Here is a 26,570-nt window from a genome sequence, read left to right as displayed (position 1 = left end):
ACTATGTGGAAGTGAGGTTGGCAATTGAGAGTCTTGATTGCAGTCAGGGTGTACTATGTGGAAGTGAGGTTGGCAATTGAGAGTCTTGATTGCAGTCAGGGTGTACTATATAGAAGTGAGGTTGGCATTTGAGAGTCTTGATTGCAGTCAAGGTGTACTACATGGAAGTGAGGTTGGCAATTGAGAGTCTTGATTGCAGTCAGGGTGTACTATGTGGAAGTGAGGTTGGCAATTGAGAGTCTTGATTGCAGTCAGGGTGTACTATGTGGAAGTGAGGTTGGCATTTGAGAGTCTTCATTGCAGTCAGGGTGTACTATGTGGAAGTGAGGTTGGCATTTGAGAGTCTTGATTGCAGTCAGGGTGTACTACATGGAAGTGAGGTTGGCATTTGAGAGTCTTGATTGCAGTCAAGGTGTACTATGTGGAAGTGAGGTTGGCAATTGATAATCTTGATTGCAGTCAGGGTGTACTATGTGGAATTGAGGTTGGCATTTGAGAGTCTTTATTGCAGTCAGGGTGTACTATGTGAAAGTGAGGTTGGCAATTGAGAGTCTTGATTGCAGTCAGGGTGTACTATGTGGAAGTGAGGTTGGCATTTGAGAGTCTTGATTGCAGTCAGGGTGTACTATGTGTAAGTGAGGTTGTCATTTGAGAGTCTTGATTGCAATCAGGGTGTACTATGTGGAAGTGAGGTTGGCATTTAAGAGTCTTGATTGCAGTCAGGGTGTACTACATGGAAGTGAGGTTGGCATTTGGGAGTCTTGATTGCAGTCAGGGTGTACTATGTGGAAGTGAGGTTGGCATTTGAGAGTCTTGATTGCAGTCAGTGTGTACTATGTGGAAGTGAGTTTGGCATTTGAGAGTCTTGATTGCAGTCAGGGTGTACTACGTGTAAGTGAGGTTGGCATTTGAGAGTCTTGATTGCAGTCAGGGTGTACTATGTGGAAGTGAGGTTGGCATTTGAGAGTCTTGATTGCAGTCAGGGTGTATTACGTGGAAGTGAGGTTGGCATTTGAGAGTCTTGATTGCAGTCAGGGTGTACTATGTGGAAGTGAGGTTGGCATTTGAGAGTCTCGATTGCAGTCAGTGTGTACTATGTGGAAGTGAGGTTGGCATTTGAGAGTCTTGATTGCAGTCAGGGTGTACTACGTGTAAGTGAAATTGGCATTTGAGAGTCTTGATTGCAGTCAGGGTGTACTATGTGGAAGTGAGGTTGGCAATTGAGAGTCTCGATTGCAGTCAGGGTGTACTATGTGAAAGTGAGGTTGGCAAATGAGAGTCTTGATTGCAGTCAGGGTGTACTATGTGGAAGTGAGGTTGGCATTAGAGAGTCTTGATTGCAGTCAGGGTGTACTATGTGTAAGTGAGGTTGGCATTTGAGAGTCTTGAATGCAGTCAATGTGTACTATGTGGAAGTGAGGTTGGCAATTGAGAGTCTTGATTGCAGTCAGGGTGTACTTTGTGGAAGTGAGGTTGGCAATTGAGAGTCTTGATTGCAGTCAGGGTGTACTATATAGAAGTGAGGTTGGCATTTGAGAGTCTTGATTGCAGTCAGGGTGTACTATGTGGAAGTGAGGTTGGCATTTGAGAGTCTTGATTGCAGTCAGGGTGTACTATGTGGAAGTGAGGTTGGCATTTGAGAGTCTTGATTGCAGTCAGGGTGTACTATGTGTAAGTGAGGTTGTCATTTGATAGTCTTGATTGCAATCAGGGTGTACTATGTGTAAGTGATATTGGCATTTGAGAGTCCTGATTGCAGTCAGGGTGTACTATGTGGAAGTGAGGTTGGCATTTGAGAGTCTTGATTGCAGTCAGGGTGTACTATGTGGAAGTGAGGTTGGCATTTGAGAGTCTTGATTGCAGTCAGTGTGTACTATGTGGAAGTGAGGTTGGCATTTGAGAGTCTTGATTGCAGTCAGGGTGTACTATGTGGAAGTGAGGTTGGCATTTGAGAGTCTTGATTGCAGTCAGGGTGTACTATGTGGAAGTGAGGTTGGCATTTGAGAGTCTTGATTGCAGTCAGGGTGTATTATGTGGAAGTGAGGTTGGCATTTGAGAGTCTTGATTGCAGTCAGGGTGTACTATGTGGAAGTGAGGTTGGCAATTGATAGTCTTGATTGCAGTCAGGGTGTACTATGTGGAAGTGAGGTTGGCATTTGAGAGTCTTGATTGCAGTCAGTGTGTACTATGTGGAAGTGAGGTTGGCAATTGAGAGTCTTGATTGCAGTCAGCGTGTACTATGTGGAAGTGAGGTTGGCAATTGAGAGTCTCGATTGCAGTCAGGGTGTACTATGTGAAAGTGATTTTGGAATTGAGAGTCTTGATTGCAGTCATGGTGTACTATGTGGAAGTGAGTTTGGCAATTGAGGGTCTTGATTGCAGTCAGGGTGTACTACATGGAAGTGAGGTAATCATTTGAGAGTCTTGATTGCAGTCAGGGTGTACTATGTGGAAGTGAGGTTGGCATTTGAGAGTCTTGATTGCAGTCAGGGTGTACTATGTGCAAGTGAGGTTGGCAATTGAGAGTCTTGATTGCAGTCAGGGTGTACTAGGTGGAAGTGAGGTTGGCAATTGAGAGTCTTGATTGCAGTCAGGGTGTACTATATAGAAGTGGGGTTGGCATTTGAGAGTCTTGATTGCAGTCAGGGTGTACTATGTGGAAGTGAGGTTGGCATTTGAGAGTCTTGATTGCAGTCATGGTGTACTATGTGGAAGTGAGTTTGGCAATTGAGGGTCTTGATTGCAGTCAGGGTGTACTACATGGAAGTGAGGTAATCATTTGAGAGTCTTGATTGCAGTCAGGGTGTACTATGTGGAAGTGAGGTTGGCATTTGAGAGTCTTGATTGCAGTCAGGGTGTACTATGTGCAAGTGAGGTTGGCAATTGAGAGTCTTGATTGCAGTCAGGGTGTACTAGGTGGAAGTGAGGTTGGCAATTGGGAGTCTTGATTGCAGTCAGGGTGTACTATGTGGAAATGAGGTTGGCATTTGAGAGTCTTGATTGCAGTCAGGGTGTACTATGTGGAAGTGAGGTTGGCAATTGAGAGTCTTGATTGCAGTCAGGGTGTACTATGTGGAAGTGAGGTTGGCAATTGAGAGTCTCGATTGCAGTCAGGGTGTACTACATGGAAGTGAGGTTGGCAATTGAGAGTCTTGATTGCAGTCAGGGTGTACTATGTCGAAGTGAGGTTGGCAATGCAGAGTCTTGATTGCAGTCAGGGTGTACTATGTGGAAGTGAGGTTGGCAATTGAGAGTCTTGATTGCAGTCAGGGTGTACTATGTGGAAGTGAGGTTGGCAATTGAGAGTCTTGATTGCAGTCAGGGTGTACTATGTGGAAGTGAGGTTGGCAATTGAGAGTCTTGATTGCAGTCAGGGTGTACTATGTGGAAGTGAGGTTGGCAATTGAGAGTCTTGATTGCAGTCAGGGTGTACTATATAGAAGTGAGGTTGGCATTTGAGAGTCTTGATTGCAGTCAAGGTGTACTACATGGAAGTGAGGTTGGCAATTGAGAGTCTTGATTGCAGTCAGGGTGTACTATGTGGAAGTGAGGTTGGCAATTGAGAGTCTTGATTGCAGTCAGGGTGTACTATGTGGAAGTGAGGTTGGCATTTGAGAGTCTTCATTGCAGTCAGGGTGTACTATGTGGAAGTGAGGTTGGCATTTGAGAGTCTTGATTGCAGTCAGGGTGTACTACATGGAAGTGAGGTTGGCATTTGAGAGTCTTGATTGCAGTCAAGGTGTACTATGTGGAAGTGAGGTTGGCAATTGATAATCTTGATTGCAGTCAGGGTGTACTATGTGGAATTGAGGTTGGCATTTGAGAGTCTTTATTGCAGTCAGGGTGTACTATGTGAAAGTGAGGTTGGCAATTGAGAGTCTTGATTGCAGTCAGGGTGTACTATGTGGAAGTGAGGTTGGCATTTGAGAGTCTTGATTGCAGTCAGGGTGTACTATGTGTAAGTGAGGTTGTCATTTGAGAGTCTTGATTGCAATCAGGGTGTACTATGTGGAAGTGAGGTTGGCATTTAAGAGTCTTGATTGCAGTCAGGGTGTACTACATGGAAGTGAGGTTGGCATTTGGGAGTCTTGATTGCAGTCAGGGTGTACTATGTGGAAGTGAGGTTGGCATTTGAGAGTCTTGATTGCAGTCAGTGTGTACTATGTGGAAGTGAGTTTGGCATTTGAGAGTCTTGATTGCAGTCAGGGTGTACTACGTGTAAGTGAGGTTGGCATTTGAGAGTCTTGATTGCAGTCAGGGTGTACTATGTGGAAGTGAGGTTGGCATTTGAGAGTCTTGATTGCAGTCAGGGTGTATTACGTGGAAGTGAGGTTGGCATTTGAGAGTCTTGATTGCAGTCAGGGTGTACTATGTGGAAGTGAGGTTGGCATTTGAGAGTCTCGATTGCAGTCAGTGTGTACTATGTGGAAGTGAGGTTGGCATTTGAGAGTCTTGATTGCAGTCAGGGTGTACTACGTGTAAGTGAAATTGGCATTTGAGAGTCTTGATTGCAGTCAGGGTGTACTATGTGGAAGTGAGGTTGGCAATTGAGAGTCTCGATTGCAGTCAGGGTGTACTATGTGAAAGTGAGGTTGGCAAATGAGAGTCTTGATTGCAGTCAGGGTGTACTATGTGGAAGTGAGGTTGGCATTAGAGAGTCTTGATTGCAGTCAGGGTGTACTATGTGTAAGTGAGGTTGGCATTTGAGAGTCTTGAATGCAGTCAATGTGTACTATGTGGAAGTGAGGTTGGCAATTGAGAGTCTTGATTGCAGTCAGGGTGTACTTTGTGGAAGTGAGGTTGGCAATTGAGAGTCTTGATTGCAGTCAGGGTGTACTATATAGAAGTGAGGTTGGCATTTGAGAGTCTTGATTGCAGTCAGGGTGTACTATGTGGAAGTGAGGTTGGCATTTGAGAGTCTTGATTGCAGTCAGGGTGTACTATGTGGAAGTGAGGTTGGCATTTGAGAGTCTTGATTGCAGTCAGGGTGTACTATGTGTAAGTGAGGTTGTCATTTGATAGTCTTGATTGCAATCAGGGTGTACTATGTGTAAGTGATATTGGCATTTGAGAGTCCTGATTGCAGTCAGGGTGTACTATGTGGAAGTGAGGTTGGCATTTGAGAGTCTTGATTGCAGTCAGGGTGTACTATGTGGAAGTGAGGTTGGCATTTGAGAGTCTTGATTGCAGTCAGTGTGTACTATGTGGAAGTGAGGTTGGCATTTGAGAGTCTTGATTGCAGTCAGGGTGTACTATGTGGAAGTGAGGTTGGCATTTGAGAGTCTTGATTGCAGTCAGGGTGTACTATGTGGAAGTGAGGTTGGCATTTGAGAGTCTTGATTGCAGTCAGGGTGTATTATGTGGAAGTGAGGTTGGCATTTGAGAGTCTTGATTGCAGTCAGGGTGTACTATTTGGAAGTGAGGTTGGCAATTGATAGTCTTGATTGCAGTCAGGGTGTACTATGTGGAAGTGAGGTTGGCATTTGAGAGTCTTGATTGCAGTCAGTGTGTACTATGTGGAAGTGAGGTTGGCAATTGAGAGTCTTGATTGCAGTCAGCGTGTACTATGTGGAAGTGAGGTTGGCAATTGAGAGTCTCGATTGCAGTCAGGGTGTACTATGTGAAAGTGATTTTGGAATTGAGAGTCTTGATTGCAGTCATGGTGTACTATGTGGAAGTGAGTTTGGCAATTGAGGGTCTTGATTGCAGTCAGGGTGTACTACATGGAAGTGAGGTAATCATTTGAGAGTCTTGATTGCAGTCAGGGTGTACTATGTGGAAGTGAGGTTGGCATTTGAGAGTCTTGATTGCAGTCAGGGTGTACTATGTGCAAGTGAGGTTGGCAATTGAGAGTCTTGATTGCAGTCAGGGTGTACTAGGTGGAAGTGAGGTTGGCAATTGAGAGTCTTGATTGCAGTCAGGGTGTACTATATAGAAGTGGGGTTGGCATTTGAGAGTCTTGATTGCAGTCAGGGTGTACTATGTGGAAGTGAGGTTGGCATTTGAGAGTCTTGATTGCAGTCATGGTGTACTATGTGGAAGTGAGTTTGGCAATTGAGGGTCTTGATTGCAGTCAGGGTGTACTACATGGAAGTGAGGTAATCATTTGAGAGTCTTGATTGCAGTCAGGGTGTACTATGTGGAAGTGAGGTTGGCATTTGAGAGTCTTGATTGCAGTCAGGGTGTACTATGTGCAAGTGAGGTTGGCAATTGAGAGTCTTGATTGCAGTCAGGGTGTACTAGGTGGAAGTGAGGTTGGCAATTGGGAGTCTTGATTGCAGTCAGGGTGTACTATGTGGAAATGAGGTTGGCATTTGAGAGTCTTGATTGCAGTCAGGGTGTACTATGTGGAAGTGAGGTTGGCAATTGAGAGTCTTGATTGCAGTCAGGGTGTACTATGTGGAAGTGAGGTTGGCAATTGAGAGTCTCGATTGCAGTCAGGGTGTACTATGTGAAAGTGAGGTTGGCAATTGAGAGTCTTGATTGCAGTCAGGGTGTACTATGTGGAAGTGAGGTTGGCATTTGAGAGTCTTGATTGCAGTCAGGGTGTACTATGTGTAAGTGAGGTTGTCATTTGAGAGTCTTGATTGCAGTCAGGGTGTACTATGTGGAAGTGAGGTTGGCATTTGAGAGTCTTGATTGCAGTCAGGGTGTACTATCTGGAAGTGAGGTTGGCATTTGAGAGTCTTGATTGCAGTCAGGGTGTACTACGTGTAAGTGAGGTTGGCATTTGAGAGTCTTGATTGCAGTCAGGGTGTACTATGTGGAAGTGAGGTTGGCATTTGAGAGTCTTGATTGCAGTCAGGGTGTATTACGTGGAAGTGAGGTTGGCATTTGAGAGTCTTGATTGCAGTCAGGGTGTACTATGTGGAAGTGAGGTTGGCATTTGAGAGTCTTGATTGCAGTCAGGGTGTACTATGTGGAAGTGAGGTTGGCAATTGAGAGTCTTGATTGCAGTCAGGGTGAACTATGTGGAAGTGTGGTTGGCAATTCAGAGTCTTGATTGCAGTCAGGGTGTACTATGTGGAAGTGTGGTTGGCAATTCAGAGTCTTGATTGCAGTCAGGGTGTACTATGTGGAAGTGAGGTTGGCAATTGAGAGTCTTGATTGCAGTCAGGGTGTACTACGTGGAAGTGAGGTTGGCAATTGAGAGTCTTGATTGCAGTCAGGGTGTACTACATGGAAGTGAGATTGGCATTTGAGAGTCTTGATTGCAGTCAGGGTGTACTATGTGGAAGTGAGGTTGGCAATTGAGAGTCTTGATTGCAATCAGGGTGTATTATGTGTAAGTGAGGTTGGCATTTGAGAGTCTTGATTGCAGTCAGGGTGTACTATGTGGAAGTGAGGTTGGCAATTGAGAGTCTTGATTGCAGTCAGGGTGTACTACGTGGAAGTGTGGTTGGCAATTCAGAGTCTTGATTGCAGTCAGGGTGTACTATGTGGAAGTGAGGTTGGCAATTGAGAGTCTTGATTGCAGTCAGGGTGTACTACGTGGAAGTGAGGTTGGCAATTGAGAGTCTTGATTGCAGTCAGGGTGTACTACATGGAAGTGGGATTGGCATTTGAGAGTCTTGATTGCAGTCAAGTTGTACTACATGGAGGTGAGGTTGGCATTTGAGAGTCTTGATTGCAGTCAGGGTGTACTATGTGGAAGTGAGGTTGGCAATTGAGAGTCTTGATTGCAGTCAGGGTGTACTATGTGGAAGTGAGGTTGGCAATTGATAGTCTTGATTGCAGTCAGGGTGTACTATGTGGAAGTGAGGTTGGCATTTGAGAGTCTTGATTGCAGTCAGGGTGTACTATGTGGAAGTGAGGTTGGCATTTGAGAGTCTTGATTGCAGTCAGGGTGTACTATGTGGAAGTGAGGTTGGCAATTGAGAGTCTTGATTGCAGTCAGGGTGTACTATGTGGAAGTGAGGTTGGCAATTGAGAGTCTTGATTGCAGTCAGGGTGTACTATGTGTAAGTGAGGTTGGCAATTGGTAGTCTTGATTGCAGTCAGGGTGTACTATGTGAGAGTGAGGTTGGCAATTGAGATTCTTGATTGCAGTCAGGGTGTACTACATGGAAGTGAGGTTGGCAATTGAGGGTCTTGATTGCAGTCAGGGTGTACTATGTGTAAGTGAGGTTGGCATTTGAGAGTCTTGATTGCAGTCAGGGTGTACTATGTGGAAGTGAGGTTGGCATTTGAGAGTCTTGATTGCAGTCAGGGTGTACTATGTGGAAGTGAAGTTGGCATTTGAGAGTCTTGATTGCAGTCAGGGTGTACTATGTGGAAGTGAGGTTGGCATTTGAGAGTCTTGATTGCAGTCAGGGTGTACTACGTGTAAGTGAGGTTGCATTTGAGATTCTTGATGCAGTCAGGGTGTACCATGTGGAAGTGAGGTTGGCATTTAAGAGTCTTGATTGCAGTCAGGGTGTACTACATGGAAGTGAGGTTGGCAATTGAGAGTCTTGATTGCAGTCAGGGTGTACTATGTGGAAGTGAGGTTGGCATTTGAGAGTCTTGATTGCAGTCAGGGTGTACTATGTGGAAGTGAGGTTGGCAATTGAGAGTCTTGATTGCAGTCAGGGTGTAGTATGTGGAAGTGAGGTTGGCAATTGAGAGTCTTGATTGCAGTCAGGGTGTACTATATAGAAGTGAGGTTGGCATTTGAGAGTCTTGATTGCAGTCAGGGTGTACTATGTGGAAGTGAGGTTGGCATTTGAGAGTCTTGATTGCAGTCAGGGTGTACTATGTGGAAGTGAGGTTGGCATTTGAGAGTCTTGATTGCAGTCAGGGTGTACTATGTGTAAGTGAAGTTGTCATTTGATAGTCTTGATTGCAATCAGGGTGTACTATGTGGAAGTGAGGTTGGCATTTAAGAGTCTTGATTGCAGTCAGGGTGTACTACATGGAAGTGAGGTTGGCATTTGAGAGTCTTGATTGTAGTCAGGGTGTACTATGTGGAAGTAAGGTTGGCATTTGAGAGTCTTGATTGCAGTCAGTGTGTACTATGTGGAAGTGAGGTTGGCATTTGAGAGTCTTGATTGCAGTCAGGGTGTACTACGTGTAAGTGAGGTTGGCATTTCAGAGTCTTGATTGCAGTCAGGGTGTACTACGTGTAAGTTAGGTTGGCATTTGAGAGTCTTGATTGCAGTCAGGGTGTATTACGTGGAAGTGAGGTTATCATTTGAGAGTCTTGATTGCAGTCAGGGTGTACTATGTGGAAGTGAGGTTGGCAATTGATAGTCTTGATTGCAGTCAGGGTGTACTATGTGGAAGTGAGGTTGGCATTTGAGAGTCTTGATTGCAGTCAGGGTGTACTATGTGGAAGTGAGGTTGGCAATTGAGAGTCTTGATTGCAGTCAGGGTGTACTATGTGGAAGTGAGGTTGGCAATTGAGAGTCTCGATTGCAGTCAGGGTGTACTATGTGAAAGTGATTTTGGCAATTGAAAGTCTTGATTGCAGTCAGGGTGTACTATGTGGAAGTGAGGTTGGCAATTGAGAGTCTTGATTGCTGTCAGGGTGTACTATATGGAAGTGAGGTTATCATTTGAGAGTCTTGATTGCAGTCAGGGTGTACTATGTGTAAGTGAGGTTGGCATTTGAGAGTCTTGATTGCAGTCAGGGTGTACTATGTGGAAGTGAGGTTGGCAATTGAGAGTCTTGATTGCAGTCAGGGTGTACTATGTGGAAGTGAGGTTGGCAATTGAGAGTCTTGATTGCAGTCAGGGTGTACTATATAAAAGTGAGGTTGGCATTTGAGAGTCTTGATTGCAGTCAGGGTGTACTATGTGGAAGTGAGGTTGGCATTTGAGAGTCTTGATTGCAGTCAGGGTGTACTATGTGGAAGTGAGGTTGGCAATTGAGTCTTGATTGCAGTCAGGGTGTACTATATAAAAGTGAGGTTGGCATTTGAAAGTCTTGATTGCAGTCAGGGTGTACTATGTGGAAGTGAGGTTGGCATTTGAGAGTCTTGATTGCAGTCAGGGTGTACTATGTGGAAGTGAGGTTTTGCATTTGAGAGTCTTGATTGCAGTCAAGGTGTACTATGTGGAAGTGAGGTTGTCATTTGAGAGTCTTGATTGCAATCAGGGTGTACTATGTGGAAGTGAGGTTGGCATTTGAGAGTCTTGATTGCAGTCAGGGTGTACTATGTGAAGTGAGGTTGGCATTTGAGAGTCTTGATTGCAGTCATGGTGTACTATGTGGAAGTGAGTTTGGCAATTGAGGGTCTTGATTGCAGTCAGGGTGTACTACATGGACGTGAGGTAATCATTTGAGAGTCTTGATTGCAGTCAGGGTGTACTATGTGGAAGTGAGGTTGGCATTTGAGAGTCTTGATTGCAGTCAGGGTGTACTATGTGCAAGTGAGGTTGGCAATTGAGAGTCTTGATTGCAGTCAGGGTGTACTAGGTGGAAGTGAGGTTGGCAATTGGGAGTCTTGATTGCAGTCAGGGTGTACTATGTGGAAATGAGGTTGGCATTTGAGAGTCTTGATTGCAGTCAGGGTGTACTATGTGGAAGTGAGGTTGGCAATTGAGAGTCTTGATTGCAGTCAGGGTGTACTATGTGGAAGTGAGGTTGGCAATTGAGAGTCTCGATTGCAGTCAGGGTGTACTATGTGAAAGTGAGGTTGGCAATTGAGAGTCTTGATTGCAGTCAGGGTGTACTATGTGGAAGTGAGGTTGGCATTTGAGAGTCTTGATTGCAGTCAGGGTGTACTATGTGTAAGTGAGGTTGTCATTTGAGAGTCTTGATTGCAATCAGGGTGTACTATGTGGAAGTGAGGTTGGCATTTAAGAGTCTTGATTGCAGTCAGGGTGTACTAGATGGAAGTGAGGTTGGCATTTGGGAGTCTTGATTGCAGTCAGGGTGTACACTGTGGAAGTGAGGTTGGCATTTGAGAGTCTTGATTGCAGTCAGTGTGTACTATGTGGAAGTGAGGTTGGCATTTGAGAGTCTTGATTGCAGTCAGGGTGTACTACGTATAAGTGAGGTTGGCATTTGAGAGTCTTGATTGCAGTCAGGGTGTACTATGTGGAAGTGAGGTTGGCATTTGAGAGTCTTGATTGCAGTCAGGGTGTATTACGTGGAAGTGAGGTTGGCATTTGAGAGTCTTGATTGCAGTCAGGGTGTACTATGTGGAAGTGAGGTTGGCATTTGAGAGTCTTGATTGCAGTCAGGGTGTACTATGTGGAAGTGAGGTTGGCAATTGAGAGTCTTGATTGCAGTCAGGGTGAACTATGTGGAAGTGTGGTTGGCAATTCAGAGTCTTGATTGCAGTCAGGGTGTACTATGTGGAAGTGTGGTTGGCAATTCAGAGTCTTGATTGCAGTCAGGGTGTACTATGTGGAAGTGAGGTTGGCAATTGAGAGTCTTGATTGCAGTCAGGGTGTACTACGTGGAAGTGAGGTTGGCAATTGAGAGTCTTGATTGCAGTCAGGGTGTACTACATGGAAGTGAGATTGGCATTTGAGAGTCTTGATTGCAGTCAGGGTGTACTATGTGGAAGTGAGGTTGGCAATTGAGAGTCTTGATTGCAATCAGGGTGTACTATGTGTAAGTGAGGTTGGCATTTGAGAGTCTTGATTGCAGTCAATGTGTACTATGTGGAAGTGAGGTTGGCAATTGAGAGTCTTGATTGCAGTCAGGGTGTACTACGTGGAAGTGTGGTTGGCAATTCAGAGTCTTGATTGCAGTCAGGGTGTACTATGTGTAAGTGAGGTTGTCATTTGAGAGTCTTGATTGCAATCAGGGTGTACTATGTGGAAGTGAGGTTGGCATTTAAGAGTCTTGATTGCAGTCAGGGTGTACTACATGGAAGTGAGGTTGGCATTTGGGAGTCTTGATTGCAGTCAGGGTGTACTATGTGGAAGTGAGGTTGGCATTTGAGAGTCTTGATTGCAGTCAGTGTGTACTATGTGGAAGTGAGGTTGGCATTTGAGAGTCTTGATTGCAGTCAGGGTGTACTACGTGTGAGTGAGGTTGGCATTTGAGAGTCTTGATTGCAGTCAGGGTGTACTATGTGGAAGTGAGGTTGGCATTTGAGAGTCTTGATTGCAGTCAGGGTGTATTACGTGGAAGTGAGGTTGGCATTTGACAGTCTTGATTGCAGTCAGGGTGTACTATGTGGAAGTGAGGTTGGCATTTGAGAGTCTTGATTGCAGTCAGGGTGTACTATGTGGAAGTGAGGTTGGCAATTGAGAGTCTTGATTGCAGTCAGGGTGAACTATGTGGAAGTGTGGTTGGCAATTCAGAGTCTTGATTGCAGTCAGTGTGTACTATGTGGAAGTGAGGTTGGCATTTGAGAGTCTTGATTGCAGTCAGGGTGTACTACGTGTAAGTGAGGTTGGCATTTGAGAGTCTTGATTGCAGTCAGGGTGTACTATGTGTAAGTGAGGTTGGCAATTGAGAGTCTTGATTGCAGTCAGGGTGTACTACATGGAAGTGAGATTGGCATTTGAGAGTCTTGATTGCAGTCAGGGTGTACTATGTGGAAGTGAGGTTGGCAATTGAGAGTCTTGATTGCAATCAGGGTGTACTATGTGTAAGTGAGGTTGGCATTTGAGAGTCTTGATTGCAGTCAGGGTGTACTATGTGGAAGTGAGGTTGGCAATTGAGAGTCTTGATTGCAGTCAGGGTGTACTACGTGGAAGTGTGGTTGGCAATTCAGAGTCTTGATTGCAGTCAGGGTGTACTATGTGGAAGTGAGGTTGGCAATTGAGAGTCTTGATTGCAGTCAGGGTGTACTACGTGGAAGTGAGGTTGGCAATTGAGAGTCTTGATTGCAGTCAGGGTGTACTACATGGAAGTGAGATTGGCATTTGAGAGTCTTGATTGCAGTCAAGTTGTACTACATGGAGGTGAGGTTGGCATTTGAGAGTCTTGATTGCAGTCAGGGTGTACTATGTGGAAGTGAAGTTGGCAATTGAGAGTCTTGATTGCAGTCAGGGTGTACTATGTGGAAGTGAGGTTGGCAATTGATAGTCTTGATTGCAGTCAGGGTGTACTATGTGGAAGTGAGGTTGGCATTTGAGAGTCTTGATTGCAGTCAGGGTGTACTATGTGGAAGTGAGGTTGGCATTTGAGAGTCTTGATTGCAGTCAGGGTGTACTATGTGGAAGTGAGGTTGGCAATTGAGAGTCTTGATTGCAGTCAGGGTGTACTATGTGGAAGTGAGGTTGGCAATTGAGAGTCTTGATTGCAGTCAGGGTGTACTATGTGTAAGTGAGGTGGGCAATTGGTAGTCTTGATTGCAGTCAGGGTGTACTATGTGAGAGTGAGGTTGGCAATTGAGATTCTTGATTGCAGTCAGGGTGTACTACATGGAAGAGAGGTTGGCAATTGAGGGTCTTGATTGCAGTCAGGGTGTACTATGTGTAAGTGAGGTTGGCATTTGAGAGTCTTGATTGCAGTCAGGGTGTACTATGTGGAAGTGAGGTTGGCATTTGAGAGTCTTGATTGCAGTCAGGGTGTACTATGTGGAAGTGAGGTTGGCATTTGAGAGTCTTGATTGCAGTCAGGGTGTACTACGTGTAAGTGAGGTTGCATTTGAGATTCTTGATGCAGTCAGGATGTACCATGTGGAAGTGAGGTTGGCATTTAAGAGTCTTGATTGCAGTCAGGGTGTACTACATGGAAGTGAGGTTGGCAATTGAGAGTCTTGATTGCAGTCAGGGTGTACTATGTGGAAGTGAGGTTGGCATTTGAGAGTCTTGATTGCAGTCAGGGTGTACTATGTGGAAGTGAGGTTGGCAATTGAGAGTCTTGATTGCAGTCAGGGTGTACTATGTGGAAGTGAGGTTGGCAATTGAGAGTCTTGATTGCAGTCAGGGTGTACTATGTGGAAGTGAGGTTGGCATTTGAGAGTCTTGATTGCAGTCAGGGTGTACTATGTGGAAGTGAGGTTGGCATTTGAGAGTCTTGATTGCAGTCAGGGTGTACTATGTGGAAGTGAGGTTGGCATTTGAGAGTCTTGATTGCAGTCAGGGTGTACTATGTGTAAGTGAGGTTGTCATTTGATAATCTTGATTGCAATCAGGGTGTACTATGTGGAAGTGAGGTTGGCATTTAAGAGTCTTGATTGCAGTCAGGGTGTACTACATGGAAGTGAGGTTGGCATTTGAGAGTCTTGATTGTAGTCAGGGTGTACTATGTGGAAGTGAGGTTGGCATTTGAGAGTCTTGATTGCAGTCAGTGTGTACTATGTGGAAGTGAGGTTGGCATTTGAGAGTCTTGATTGCAGTCAGGGTGTACTACGTGTAAGTGAGGTTGGCATTTCAGAGTCTTGATTGCAGTCAGGGTGTACTACGTGTAAGTTAGGTTGGCATTTGAGAGTCTTGATTGCAGTCAGGGTGTATTACGTGGAAGTGAGGTTATCATTTGAGAGTCTTGATTGCAGTCAGGGTGTACTATGTGGAAGTGAGGTTGGCAATTGATAGTCTTGATTGCAGTCAGGGTGTACTATGTGGAAGTGAGGTTGGCATTTGAGAGTCTTGATTGCAGTCAGGGTGTACTATGTGGAAGTGAGGTTGGCAATTGAGAGTCTTGATTGCAGTCAGGGTGTACTATGTGGAAGTGAGGTTGGCAATTGAGAGTCTCGATTGCAGTCAGGGTGTACTATGTGAAAGTGATTTTGGCAATTGAAAGTCTTGATTGCAGTCAGGGTGTACTATGTGGAAGTGAGGTTGGCAATTGAGAGTCTTGATTGCAGTCAGGGTGTACTATATGGAAGTGAGGTTATCATTTGAGAGTCTTGATTGCAGTCAGGGTGTACTATGTGTAAGTGAGGTTGGCATTTGAGAGTCTTGATTGCAGTCAGGGTGTACTATGTGGAAGTGAGGTTGGCAATTGAGAGTCTTGATTGCAGTCAGGGTGTACTATGTGGAAGTGAGGTTGGCAATTGAGAGTCTTGATTGCTGTCAGGGTGTACTATATAAAAGTGAGGTTGGCATTTGAGAGTCTTGATTGCAGTCAGGGTGTACTATGTGGAAGTGAGGTTGGCATTTGAGAGTCTTGATTGTAGTCAGGGTGTACTATGTGGAAGTGAGGTTTTGCATTTGAGAGTCTTGATTGCAGTCAGGGTGTACTATGTGGAAGTGAGGTTGTCATTTGAGAGTCTTGATTGCAATCAGGGTGTACTATGTGGAAGTGAGGTTGGCATTTAAGAGTCTTGATTGCAGTCTGGGTGTACTACATGGAAGTGAGGTTGGCATTTGAGAGTCTTGATTGCAGTCAGGGTGTACTACGTGGAAGTGAGGTTGCCATTTGAGAATCTTGATTGATTGATTGATTTGGTGTTTTATGTCAACTTTATGCTAATTGGGCTAATTGGGACTGGACCTACACTTTAAAGTGGGATCCAAACCACTATGTGCCTCCTCCGTGTATCGACCCTTTGATTACAAGGTGATGATGCTACCACTGCACCATCAGGGAAGCCCAATTTGAGAGTCTTGAGAAAGGACATACGATGAAAGTTTGGGCTGGGTAAGCAACCTGCAGTTAGCCATAACATCGACCTTACAACTTGGAGACCATTCTGCAGGGGCAGCTTAAGGGCCATTCAACCCGAGGTGCATCGTTGGGGGCCACTAAACCAGGATGTGTTCCTTGATTAGCACCAAAACCTTAGTTCTGATTACATATTGCTTCACTATTTGTTTGTTTGTGTGAATTCTTGTTTTGAGTACACTTGACGCACAGAAGGGCTAAGCAGGACTAAACCTACAGTTTAAAGTGGAATCTGAATCACTATGTGCTTCCACTGGGTGCAGGGATATTTGTTTTAGAGTTGGATTTATTGTTATCAATAATTAATTGAAGTTTTACCAGAGTGGAAAGTATGGAGTACCAAAATTCCATCTCACCCAGGTGAAAATTTTAGCTTGAACCACCACTGCTATTCCGAGCCTGAATAGTCATAAGAAGTCCCTAAGTTGCAAGGTACCAAGGTTGTTCCAGATGAAATATCCTGTTCTGTTTAACATATCTCTGAAACTATAAGGTATATGAAAGTGAACTGTACTGGCGTTGTAAGTCCAATGTATCAATTTTGTGTTTAAAATATTAATGTAGTAGTATATTGTATCTTCCCAGGTGTCATATGGTATGTGTACTACACACTCGTTGCAGAAAATTGTAATTTTTTTGACAGCAAACATTGTGGCAATGTCTCACAATGCTCACCCAACCTCGAATCAATAGATGTCTGTAGGGGAGGGGGTAAAGATGGTGGGAGTGTGCTGCTGGTCATACCACCATTATAGCACGAACCAAAAATATGCAGGGTCTAAGCTCGAAAGCTGCCCTAGAGAGGTGCAACTGGGTCACTTGCCCGATGCCCCATGCTTCAGTGATGGGGCGGGGGGGGGGGGCAGCACCAGGTAAAAATTATTGTATAAAATGTTGGTGCTTCTAATTAGGCAACTAATATGACTTTTCCTGACTTCATGGATTGTTTTGACATATTTAATAGTATCCAAAATTACCGAAAATATATTCCAAACTAAATACTATATAAAAATCGTGTTTAAATATTTCAATCAAAAATAGCTAATACGGACTGTTTGTTTAATTATGTAGGGAAATAATTAAATCATAAAGTGAAAATATTATTTCATATGAAACTGTAAAATCACTACAGCATCAAAATACAATTAAAAGTAAACAAAAGAGAATAATGATAGACAAGAACATTATATATTATATATATATATATCATATAGGGTTATGACTTTTTGTAACCCCATGTTCCTGTGTCATAAATCGATAAAATTTTGATCAAAGGAAAAGGAAAAAAAAAATGATTTAGTTTTGGAAAAGGGTCACCCCCAAACCGAAAAATTACACGTAGGCCTATATGTAGTTTATTGTTATAACAAAACATACAAAAGTGGGTATACAATTGCTACTTGGAGTTAATGTATATCTGTGTACCAATTTTTGCACTCCTCCCCCTCATATACACGTATATACAAAGGCTGTCGTAGAGAAGGTGAGACTAATTCCTGTATAGGAAAACAGCGACCTCTATTGGCTAGCAAATGTACTAGGATGAAAATTTGGTTAATTGGCTGCTGATTGAGACCAAAATGAGCACAATAGGTCAAAACGTCGTGACTGCGTAGCAGTTAAAAGAAAAGCATGTACATGGACCCCTCCAAGAATCATTAAAAGGGAACAAAAAAATTACAAACCACAAAATTTTTATTCAGAATCAGCCATATCGAGTAGACGTACATCTTTTTCAAAATAGGCACCATTGACAGCTAAGCAACCGTCCATACGCTCCTGCCACTTTGTGAATATCTTTGAAAATTCGTCGTCAGGTAGCAAACTGAAGAAACTTGCTCTGCAGTGATCACTTCTTAGTTCGTCATGAAATGACGACCATGTACAGCGGCCTTTAGAAGTAGAAATAGCCAAAAGGCGCAGGGTGCAAGGTCCAGGCTGTATGCTGGATGCGGGAAAATTTATATTTTTCTCTTCATCGCGTAATCCTGAAAAGCCCGCATGGGATGCGGGCGTGCAATTTCGTGGTGCAATATGAAGGAGTTCTTCAAATGCAGCCTCTTTTTTGCTACATGCTGGCGCAGAGTTTCAATGACTCCTTGTGGCTGTGGCTCTACTCACTCAGTCTGTCTTGATCGGCATATGCCTGTTGAAACATTGCATATGTTTCCGCAGTACTTTTCCCTACACGTGTAACATCACAAAGCTTTTATTGACTTTTGTGATAGTTACACGTACGTGAAGGTACGGAAACAGAACTTATTTGATTTAACTAAGTTCTCATATCCGCATGTAGACAGCAGCAGTATTGTGCCAGGACTTTCGTCGCCGTCAAGCGGATTTAATTGAAACTAACTTCCTCCTCCCCCTCCCCCCTTTTTTCCCGACTACTACGATCGGAAGCAAACAGCAGTTCACAAGTCGCTGCCAGTACGGCAGTTCAGAAGTCGCTACCAGCACTGCAGTTCCTTCGCACGCCTCGCCAGCCAGCGGAAACGGGAGCCTTTCCTTGTCGCCGAGTGCCTTGCATCCATGCAGAACCAGCTAACCGTAGAAGTGGGTACCCGTGCGGTTAAAAGAGGAACATTAAAGCAGGCGTCAAGGACCACAAGGTAAATCAGAGACTGCATACTATATCCCATTGTTTGTTCTACGATAGGACCTATTGTCTACGAAGTCGACCTTAATGGTCAAGAACTGGCGAGACTTGTATGTTTAATCGACTAGCCGTTATTCGACCATTTTTGTACTAGTGAAATTGACCTAAACCAATACGGCAAATAAGCGCAGGACCTAAATGATTCATACGTGCGGAAATAAGAATTAAACATGATAGATATGTGCTGCACAATTCAATCCACCTTGGATTGCCCCTTTTTGAATTGCTTGCTCAAGAACGAATGAGGAGTTTATCCACTTGTCTCTGGCTACCGTCGTTCATGATTGGAACATTTAGTCCCTCCATCTTACTCAACACGATAAATGGGAAAAATGACCTTAGGATACCTATACCTACCAGGTAACCAAGAAAGTTCATGCGGTTTTAGTACAAAGAAGAAAAGGTCCAAAACAAATGTGTTTACCTTATATTTATTCTGCAAAATATCCACCATCCGCTTCTACAACCTTCTCCCATCTTTGTACAAGCCTGTAGATGCCATGTTTGAAAAAGTCTTTGTGTAGGGCCGCAAAAAACTGCACCACTGCGTTTTCAACCTCCTCACGAGTTTGGAAATGTTGATTGCGCATATGGTTGTCCATAGACAAAAAAAGATGGTAGTCTGATGGAGCGATGTCGGGTGAATATGCTGGATGTGGCAGAAGTTCCCAGCCAAGAGAAGAAATCACCTCCAGGGTCATCTTTGCTGTATGCAGTTTAGCGTTGTCTTGGTGGAAAAGAACACGCTTCCTATTCACTAATGCAGGTTGTTTTTTTGTAAGCTATTTGGCCACTCGTTGCAATTGCACGGAGTACACCTCTTTGTTGATGGTTTTACCACTTTCCAAGAACTCATAATGCACAATCCCAGCCGTAGTCCACCAGACACACAGCAGCACCTTCCGCTGATGAAGAGCAGGTTTTGCAGTTAAAGGTATGGTGTCATTTGACGATAGCCAATGGTATGAGCGTTTCTTGTTATCGTACATTACCCACTTTTCATCACACGTCAAAATGCGGTCCAAAATTGGACAGTTGTTGTTCCTAGTGAGCAAGGAAGCGCAAATGTTCAGTCGTTGGAGACGGTTCGCAGCAGTCAGCTCGTGCGGGACCCACTTACTCAGTTTCCATGATTTCCCAAGCTCATGCAAGTGCACACGAATTGTTTCAGCACTTACCGCAAATCGTTGAGCGAGTTCCTGACACGTTTGACTTGAATCCTCTTCAATTGCTGCCTTCAGTTGGTCCACATCGAGAGATTTCGGTCTGCCCGATCGAGGTTTGTCTGTCAGTGTCTCATCGCCACTCGAGAAGGTCTGAAACCACTTTTGCGCTGTCCGCTCACTAATTGTACCTTCTCCAAAAGCTGCACATATTTTTCTTGCTGCTTCCGCTCCTTTTGAGCCCAACTTGTACTCATACAGTAAACACGCCCTGATTACTGCATTCGACACAGCCATGGTTCACTGCAAATACTTAATCCCAAACTATCGACTGCGACCTGTTATCTACGTTAGCCGACGTGCCAAGGAATGAGCTTTCCGCCAATCACACATACATGAACCCCTGGTGGCTGAACTGCGTACTACCCCACGAAAACTATGGGCAGTTGTAAAAACCGCATGAACTTTCTTGGTTACCTGGTAATTAGTAGTATCAATTCCGTGCACGGAGGTTTAAGCGTCCACGAAGTGTATAGAATAGGACCTAGTATAATCAAGCAATACAGCCATTGAAAGAATTTAAATTATTTATGCTATTAGCGAATCCCTTTTTGGTTGATAATTGATTCCTATACGGGTCCGTTGTAAAGTTGTTCTTAATGTTAATGTTGGACCGGAATTAATGAATGGTACGGCTGTTTCAAGAACGGCGTCCTTTTGAAGAGGATTTATTGTGCGTATGATTAAATGCGAAAACGTTCGCTGTGCACGTGTATATATATATATATATCTATACCTATAGACATAGGAAGGGTGCGATGTTAGCCCAAAGTAATTACTAAATGTATAGTGGTACTTATGTTTGAAGGGATGCCTTTGCGGCATAGTTGTTGATGTAGAGTTCAATTGGTTACGTGTCAAACACCGTAATAAAGAAAAGAAAATTGTTAAAGTTATGAAAATTGGATTATGACTAATTAATTGAACCTTTGGATATCCCTCTAGTGATATAGGATAGACGCTACAAGGGTCTGGTAGATAATAGTTGATATAATCTATATACGCATACATATATGTGCATGATTTTACCTTTTTCAGGTATGGAAAGATAACCGCTCAAAGTGGTTACTTAATCTGAGATTTTTTGTAAAAATAACTAACATTGTTCCTTTATAGGGTAAAAATAGAACGGAATCCGCAGGATTAGCCCCGTTCTTCGTGTTTCTAGTAATAATTAGAACCTAATGTGACCTCCATGTTAGCGGAGTAATTCCTGGAACTCGCGCGAAGCAAGGACGTCGCATTATTTTGGTTTTGTATCGCTTGCGCGGTTGTAGATGTTGATATGGGTATCCTTTGCATGCGCTTCCTTTACATCATATAGTACTAACTGGGTAAATTGACATCAGCCCTAAACAGGCATTACAAACGCCAACAAAATTTTATGGCATGTCGCTGTTCATCTTGAATACTCATCATGAAAAGCAATGTTATACACAAAAACCTGGAGCGGTAAATGAAACATGTTCCACGTAAATCAACACAGCTGCTCACTAACGTGGTTTTGCAACATGTGACAATTTGCTACGGAAACAGAATGAGTCAACCTACATGACTCGACTAGTGCCGAAACCATAGGCAGTGTTGCCAAGCCAGGAAAAAATCTGTCTCACCTTCTCTGCGACAGCCTTTGTATTAGGAGGTCCTCTCGTATGGTGTAGTTTGTAGTAAACTGGCTTCTGGCCACAGTTTTGACTCCTGTTTCAATTCAGATATGTAATGGTGAATCCAAGTCCCATCCGTGGTTTTATATCGACACAAAAATCAGTTTTATTCTTGTTAAACCTCTCCAAACACTATTCAGATATTTTCATACGAGTGCATTTTTGATCTGCTGTTAGCAAACATGGCACCCACCACACATGCAATTCTTCATGCAAAATATATTCTACACATTCTATCATGGTCACGGTAGCTCAGTCGTTACGGCATCTGACTACCATGCGAGAGACGAGGGTTTGATTCCCGGCAGGGGAGAACCTGGAAATTTTTCCACCTGCGGTGCGGCTCCGGCACCCACCCAGCATCGTATAAAGTGGGTACCTGGAGGAATCTCCGGGGGGTAAAGGCAGGCAGGGGAATTTCCCTCTGTAAGGAGAAAAATTTCCCTCTTTTGACTAGATTTTCCCTTCAACTAAGAAATCATAGGTATAATAATAATAATAATAGTTAAGTTTATTTTTAAGTGATAATAATCATAATAATAAGTATCAGTAGTATCAAATATATTCATTGGTCCATGTTCGTATTTAAGAAAAATATTTAACAATGCTTACATAATCAGGTTAGATGTTCCAAGTTCGAACCTTGGCCAGGAAAAGTGATGTAAAAAATAGAAATTTAAGTATACATACAAGCTTAAATTCAAAGGAATGGAAATAGCAAGTGACAGCAATAAAAAAAAGTGTGAATATGGAAGCAAAACATAATAGGTCTAAAACGTACTTTTCAGTCTGATATCTTCAAAATTCCCTGAAATTTTGATATTTTCCATTGAAATTCCCTTTTCCCTTTTGGCTTAAAATTCGGTCACAATTTCCCTGCAATTAGAGAAATTTCTCTTCATGTGGCAACACTGGCATGGTGCTGATCACATCACCCCCACCTTCGGCCGTGATCAAGAATGTGTGGGGCCCTAACCCCACACCCCCTATATGCCTTCATGGCATGGTGCATAGCATAAGAGAGCACTTTACTTTTTTTTTTATTTTTTACACATTCTATCGAAATACCTATGGCCCCAGCAATTTCACGCACTTTAACTTGCCAGTCATCAATCTAATACCACATCATGTACATATTTGTTCAATGATTTCTGCTGTATTTGCACTTATTACACATAGGTCATCTGTAAATTATATGAACTTTGAATGATTTTTCTTTGCCGTTAAACCTTCTTTGCAAACGATATTCAATTTTATCTATTTTAAGGAATATATGCACACATCTGATTCAAACAGCTGCATAAAAAATGATAGAATGACTTGCGATTATACCAGCCTATGCTGGCGATTAGAGGGGAGGGGGGGCAGTCCTCCCCTTTTGTTACAACTCTTTGCCTTTGCAGTATGCTAAGCCTTGTCTACCAACAGAAAGTAAACTTTCCTCCCCCACCTGCTTAGCACTCAATCGCCTGCCCCTACTGCTTATCCCAGATGTACAAACTTAGGGAAATAAAATCTTGCTGACAATATCGCCATCTGTGGTCGAGGTCGAGAATTTTTCAGACCTAGATATATTTCAAGACGGGTGTTTGTAAATTGAGACGAGACTGAAAATGGGACAGGCATATAAAACTTGAGAAGATGCTGAGACCTCGCCAAGTCTCATCTTGTCTCGTCTCAATATGAATTATATGTTCAATCTGATTCTTGTGCAAAAGTTTGATTAAACCTGCATATTTTTTCTTTATTTTCCAGGAGAGGATACGCACATGAGTTGGTTTAAGACACTCGCCATTCTCTTTACATTGTGCTTGTTACTGTTCCTTGCAGTTCGCAGATACAAAGTCTACGTACCAACAATTACAGGCATTTTTTACCAGCACACAGAACCTGAAAGTGAAAGTCTTACAAACAGCTCGACACAGATATCCACACCTAATTTGGCAGCAGCATTTGTTAACCAGCCAACAGCTATTGCAATGCATTTATTGTCAAGTCTTTCATTGGCAGCTAGAAGCGAACAATCACCAGTAATTGCTCCAAAAGAAGACCAGGTAGAAAGTTCTAGTACAGGTCTATAATACTAATGATGCAGAGGAAACTGGGTTTGAAGACAGGAAGAAGTCTTGTGGGAAAATATGTTTGGTTCTGATACAAATCGAAATAATCACTGATTAAATGAAATCGAGTTTTTTTTTTCTTTCAATCTTTCTGTATACACAGTGTGCTTTATGAGTAGTAAATACACTAGACTCTTGCTAATCCTGCCATTCCTTGCACATATGGGTGCCGGATTCGCGGAAGTGCCGGATTATTGAGAGGGTCGGAAATTACGTACTACTATGTAGTTTAAACACATAGGGACTATAGAGGCTGTACTTTACGTGTTTCCTTTTAGAAGCCATAGTATGTACTGAACTTTACTGTAAGAAAGTCACAATTTCAAATACTGTACGTATGTATAGCATTGCTTAACATTTTTAACTAACAACATTGTTGAACAAGATAATTCATTGTTGTGTATGTCATTTCTGCTTGAGTGACTACAGGCCGGATGTGGGCCGGACTACTGACAGGGCAGACTATTGAGGGCCGGATTAGCGAGAGTCTAGTGTATAGTTTTTGTAATATTATACGATGTATTCTGTCAGCAACACGAAGAACTTGGAAACTCTGAACATGTCACATAGATTAGATACAAGTGAAAGAGAATGATTTCTTCAAGAATCTTCAGGTGACAAGGACGATTTTTTATTTGTTTTTATTTGCGTTCATCTAAGTTCAAGCGAATTATTAAAATACTGTAGTGAATAATCTCTTACATAACTTCAATTCTTTTGTATTCTTGAAAATAAACTTGTCACCAATTTAAAATAATAAAATAATTTAGAAACTTAAATTGGTGTTTTAAGCCACTTTATGCACATATAGGCAAATCGGGACTGGACCCACAGTTTAAATTGGGATCTGAACCACTGGACAATGTGCCTCCAAAATTAAAACAATCTTACCCAATAAAAATAAATCCAAACAATTAAATATTATAAATAACATAAAGTATAAATATAAAAACCTTAGAAAAAACATAGCCATGCAGAATATAATAATTTAAGCTTGTGAAAGCAGCTAATTTTTATATGTAAAAAGTAAGTGCGTAAGTGAAGTAAGCACGCATCCCTAAAGGTTAAGGAGAGCCAACGTACATGGCCCCGGCATTTTTTTCTATATTTTACTGAAGATTTTCCTTTGACTACAAATGTTGTAAATAAGTCTTCAGTAAATGTTGCTTACAGTTTGAAGACTGCTCTTGAATTTTCAGTCATCAATCCCAAGAAAGACATGTCTTTCTACTCATTTTGCTCTTTCTTCCGTCAACAGAGAAACACATTGGCAGGACATGCTGCTAATGATATTATGTCCTGTCCTGCTTAAAATGAACTTTCCCTACCTGCACACCAGGTCAAAAATCCAGCCGACTTTCTGTTCAGGGAGAGGCAGAGGAACGGAGACCCATTCGTTTGATACCCTGCGGCGACCGTTGGGCTTTGCCAAGCCTTGGTCTTGTTGTGGATGCCTTTACCACGTGTTTTGCTTTCAGTCATAAGTTTGGCAAAGTAGAATACCTCCGGGATTTCCATCTCCAAGCCAATTGGTTCGACCCTCCTTGCCTTTCGATGGAAAAGAATTTTCAGAAATCATTGTGTTAGCGAAATTGCTTTGCTAAAACGAGGAGTTGAACCACTGTGCTTGTGGATGCAAGATTAGTAAATACGGAGATTGAATTAAGAGCAACAGTGTTTAATACTTGTTTGGACATGTTTTACTCAACTTAAAAACAGATTTGAGGGCATGGATAATGTTTGTAGTTTTCACAGTTCTTGTTCTAAACTTCCATTCAGATGAGGAACTTCATAGTACAGCGATTGCTCTCCGTAACAAGTGCAATGATGGTTTATCTCGGAATTTCCTGATCAAGTTCTAAGTTTAAGGGATACACTTAAATCTGAAATCACCTCAACACATCCCGTAATTCTTGTGCAAAGTTCCTTCTGGTTGATAACTATAGACTAGCTGCGTTCCTGAGCTCTGCACCACCTTCTGTTTGTTTCTTACTTTTCTTGTAAATGTCGCTGCAGCAAAACTACCTTTCTCAAAATTGAAACTTATAAAGAACTACTAGTTCTGGAGTATTACTTAGGCCACATTTAGCAAACTCGGCACTCTCAGTGTTGAATCTGAAAGGTCAAGATCTATTAATGCTAGTGAAGTAACAATGTCATTCGCAGCACAGAGAACTATATATGGGAAGTTAGCTTTCTGTAAAGAAGAGTAAGTACGTTGTTGTTTTTCTACTTTCAAATATGGAAGAAGCGTCAAAGGAAAATAAATCATAATTTATGATAATTAACATTGATTGGTTTTATTTATTTCACTTTTTATGTCACTCTTTGCTAATTTGCGAAGATGGGGATGATGATATGATGAAATTGATGAATGGACACTCGCAAACAACAGTCGAACCCGGGACCCCTGGCATCATATGGTAATTAACAGACGTAGGTTCTACTTGTATTATTAATATTAGTATGTAGCCCCAACCAATCATTCAAAGTAATTACATATATTATTTTTTTTAGGAAGAAACTTTTGTTGCTGACTGTACTTGAGAGGCTCAAATTTGTTTCTTGCGAGCAGGGCCTTGATGATTTTGTTATGCCACTGTCTGTGACAACACTTTTACACTCATTTGTAACTCCCCAATTTCCTCACAATGATGAATGACCACCGGTCCTATACACAGGCTGAAATCTCCAGAGAAAAGTTGTTAAGCTTCCCCCAGGACAATCAAACCTGCCTGCATCCCATAGCTGAAGCCCAAAGCTTATACCACACAATTACACTGCGGACACACATTAACTAATAATTACAAATTGTTAGTTATAACAGAAATTGTACTTGATACATATTTAATAACTTTGTACTACTTCCCTTTCCTATTTTCTGTATGATAGCATAGTGGTAATGTTGTTGCTTTTTAATCAAGGGGTCCTGGGTTCGAAACCCAATGGATGCATGTTGCACAGTGGTTTCTATCCCACTTTAAACTGTAGATCTAGCCCCGATTAGCCTAAATGTGTATGAGTGTGGACTTAAAACTGAAACAAGCATTTTCTGTATTGGATATTTACGCCACTTTTCTACCTAGCAGGTGAGGATGAATGATGAACTGATGAATACGTGATGGGCTAAATGGAACGGTACATCCATTATATCATCATTCAAACATGGGACCTCTGATGTTACACTCAGCAGTCTGCCATGTAGGCGGTAAGTTCTTCTTTGCATTCGCCTTTGAAGCTATGTTCTGTTTTGATCTTGCTTTCTTACATAGATCACAATATTGAATATTTAATAAATGAGACCTGTAGTATAAATATTAATATAGTTTATTTTTAGAATTGATTGTATATATGTACACATTTTTATTTTTGGATTACAAAAAATATTTTATGTTAAAGCAAAAT

At 42.5% G+C, this 26,570-nt stretch overlaps 1 protein-coding gene across 1 annotated transcript in view; it reads left to right on the top strand.

Moving 5' to 3' along the window:
* Positions 1–23,200, top strand: part of LOC146001144 (uncharacterized) — a 32,423-nt gene extending 9,223 nt beyond the window's left edge. The window contains exon 4 of the mRNA XM_083138436.1: positions 22,801–23,200. Coding sequence (XP_082994562.1) covers positions 22,801–23,126 — 326 coding nt within the window. The 3' untranslated portion in view covers positions 23,127–23,200. The remainder of the gene's footprint in view (positions 1–22,800) is intronic.
* The last annotated feature ends 3,370 nt before the right edge of the window (positions 23,201–26,570 follow it).

The sequence above is a fragment of the Lepisma saccharinum genome, chromosome 17 (genome assembly GCF_977018435.1).
Source record: "Lepisma saccharinum chromosome 17, izLepSacc3.1, whole genome shotgun sequence".
NCBI lineage: Eukaryota > Metazoa > Arthropoda > Insecta > Zygentoma > Lepismatidae > Lepisma > Lepisma saccharinum.
Note: the sequence above shows the minus strand (reverse complement) of the source record. Positions and strands in the feature narration are given on the sequence as shown.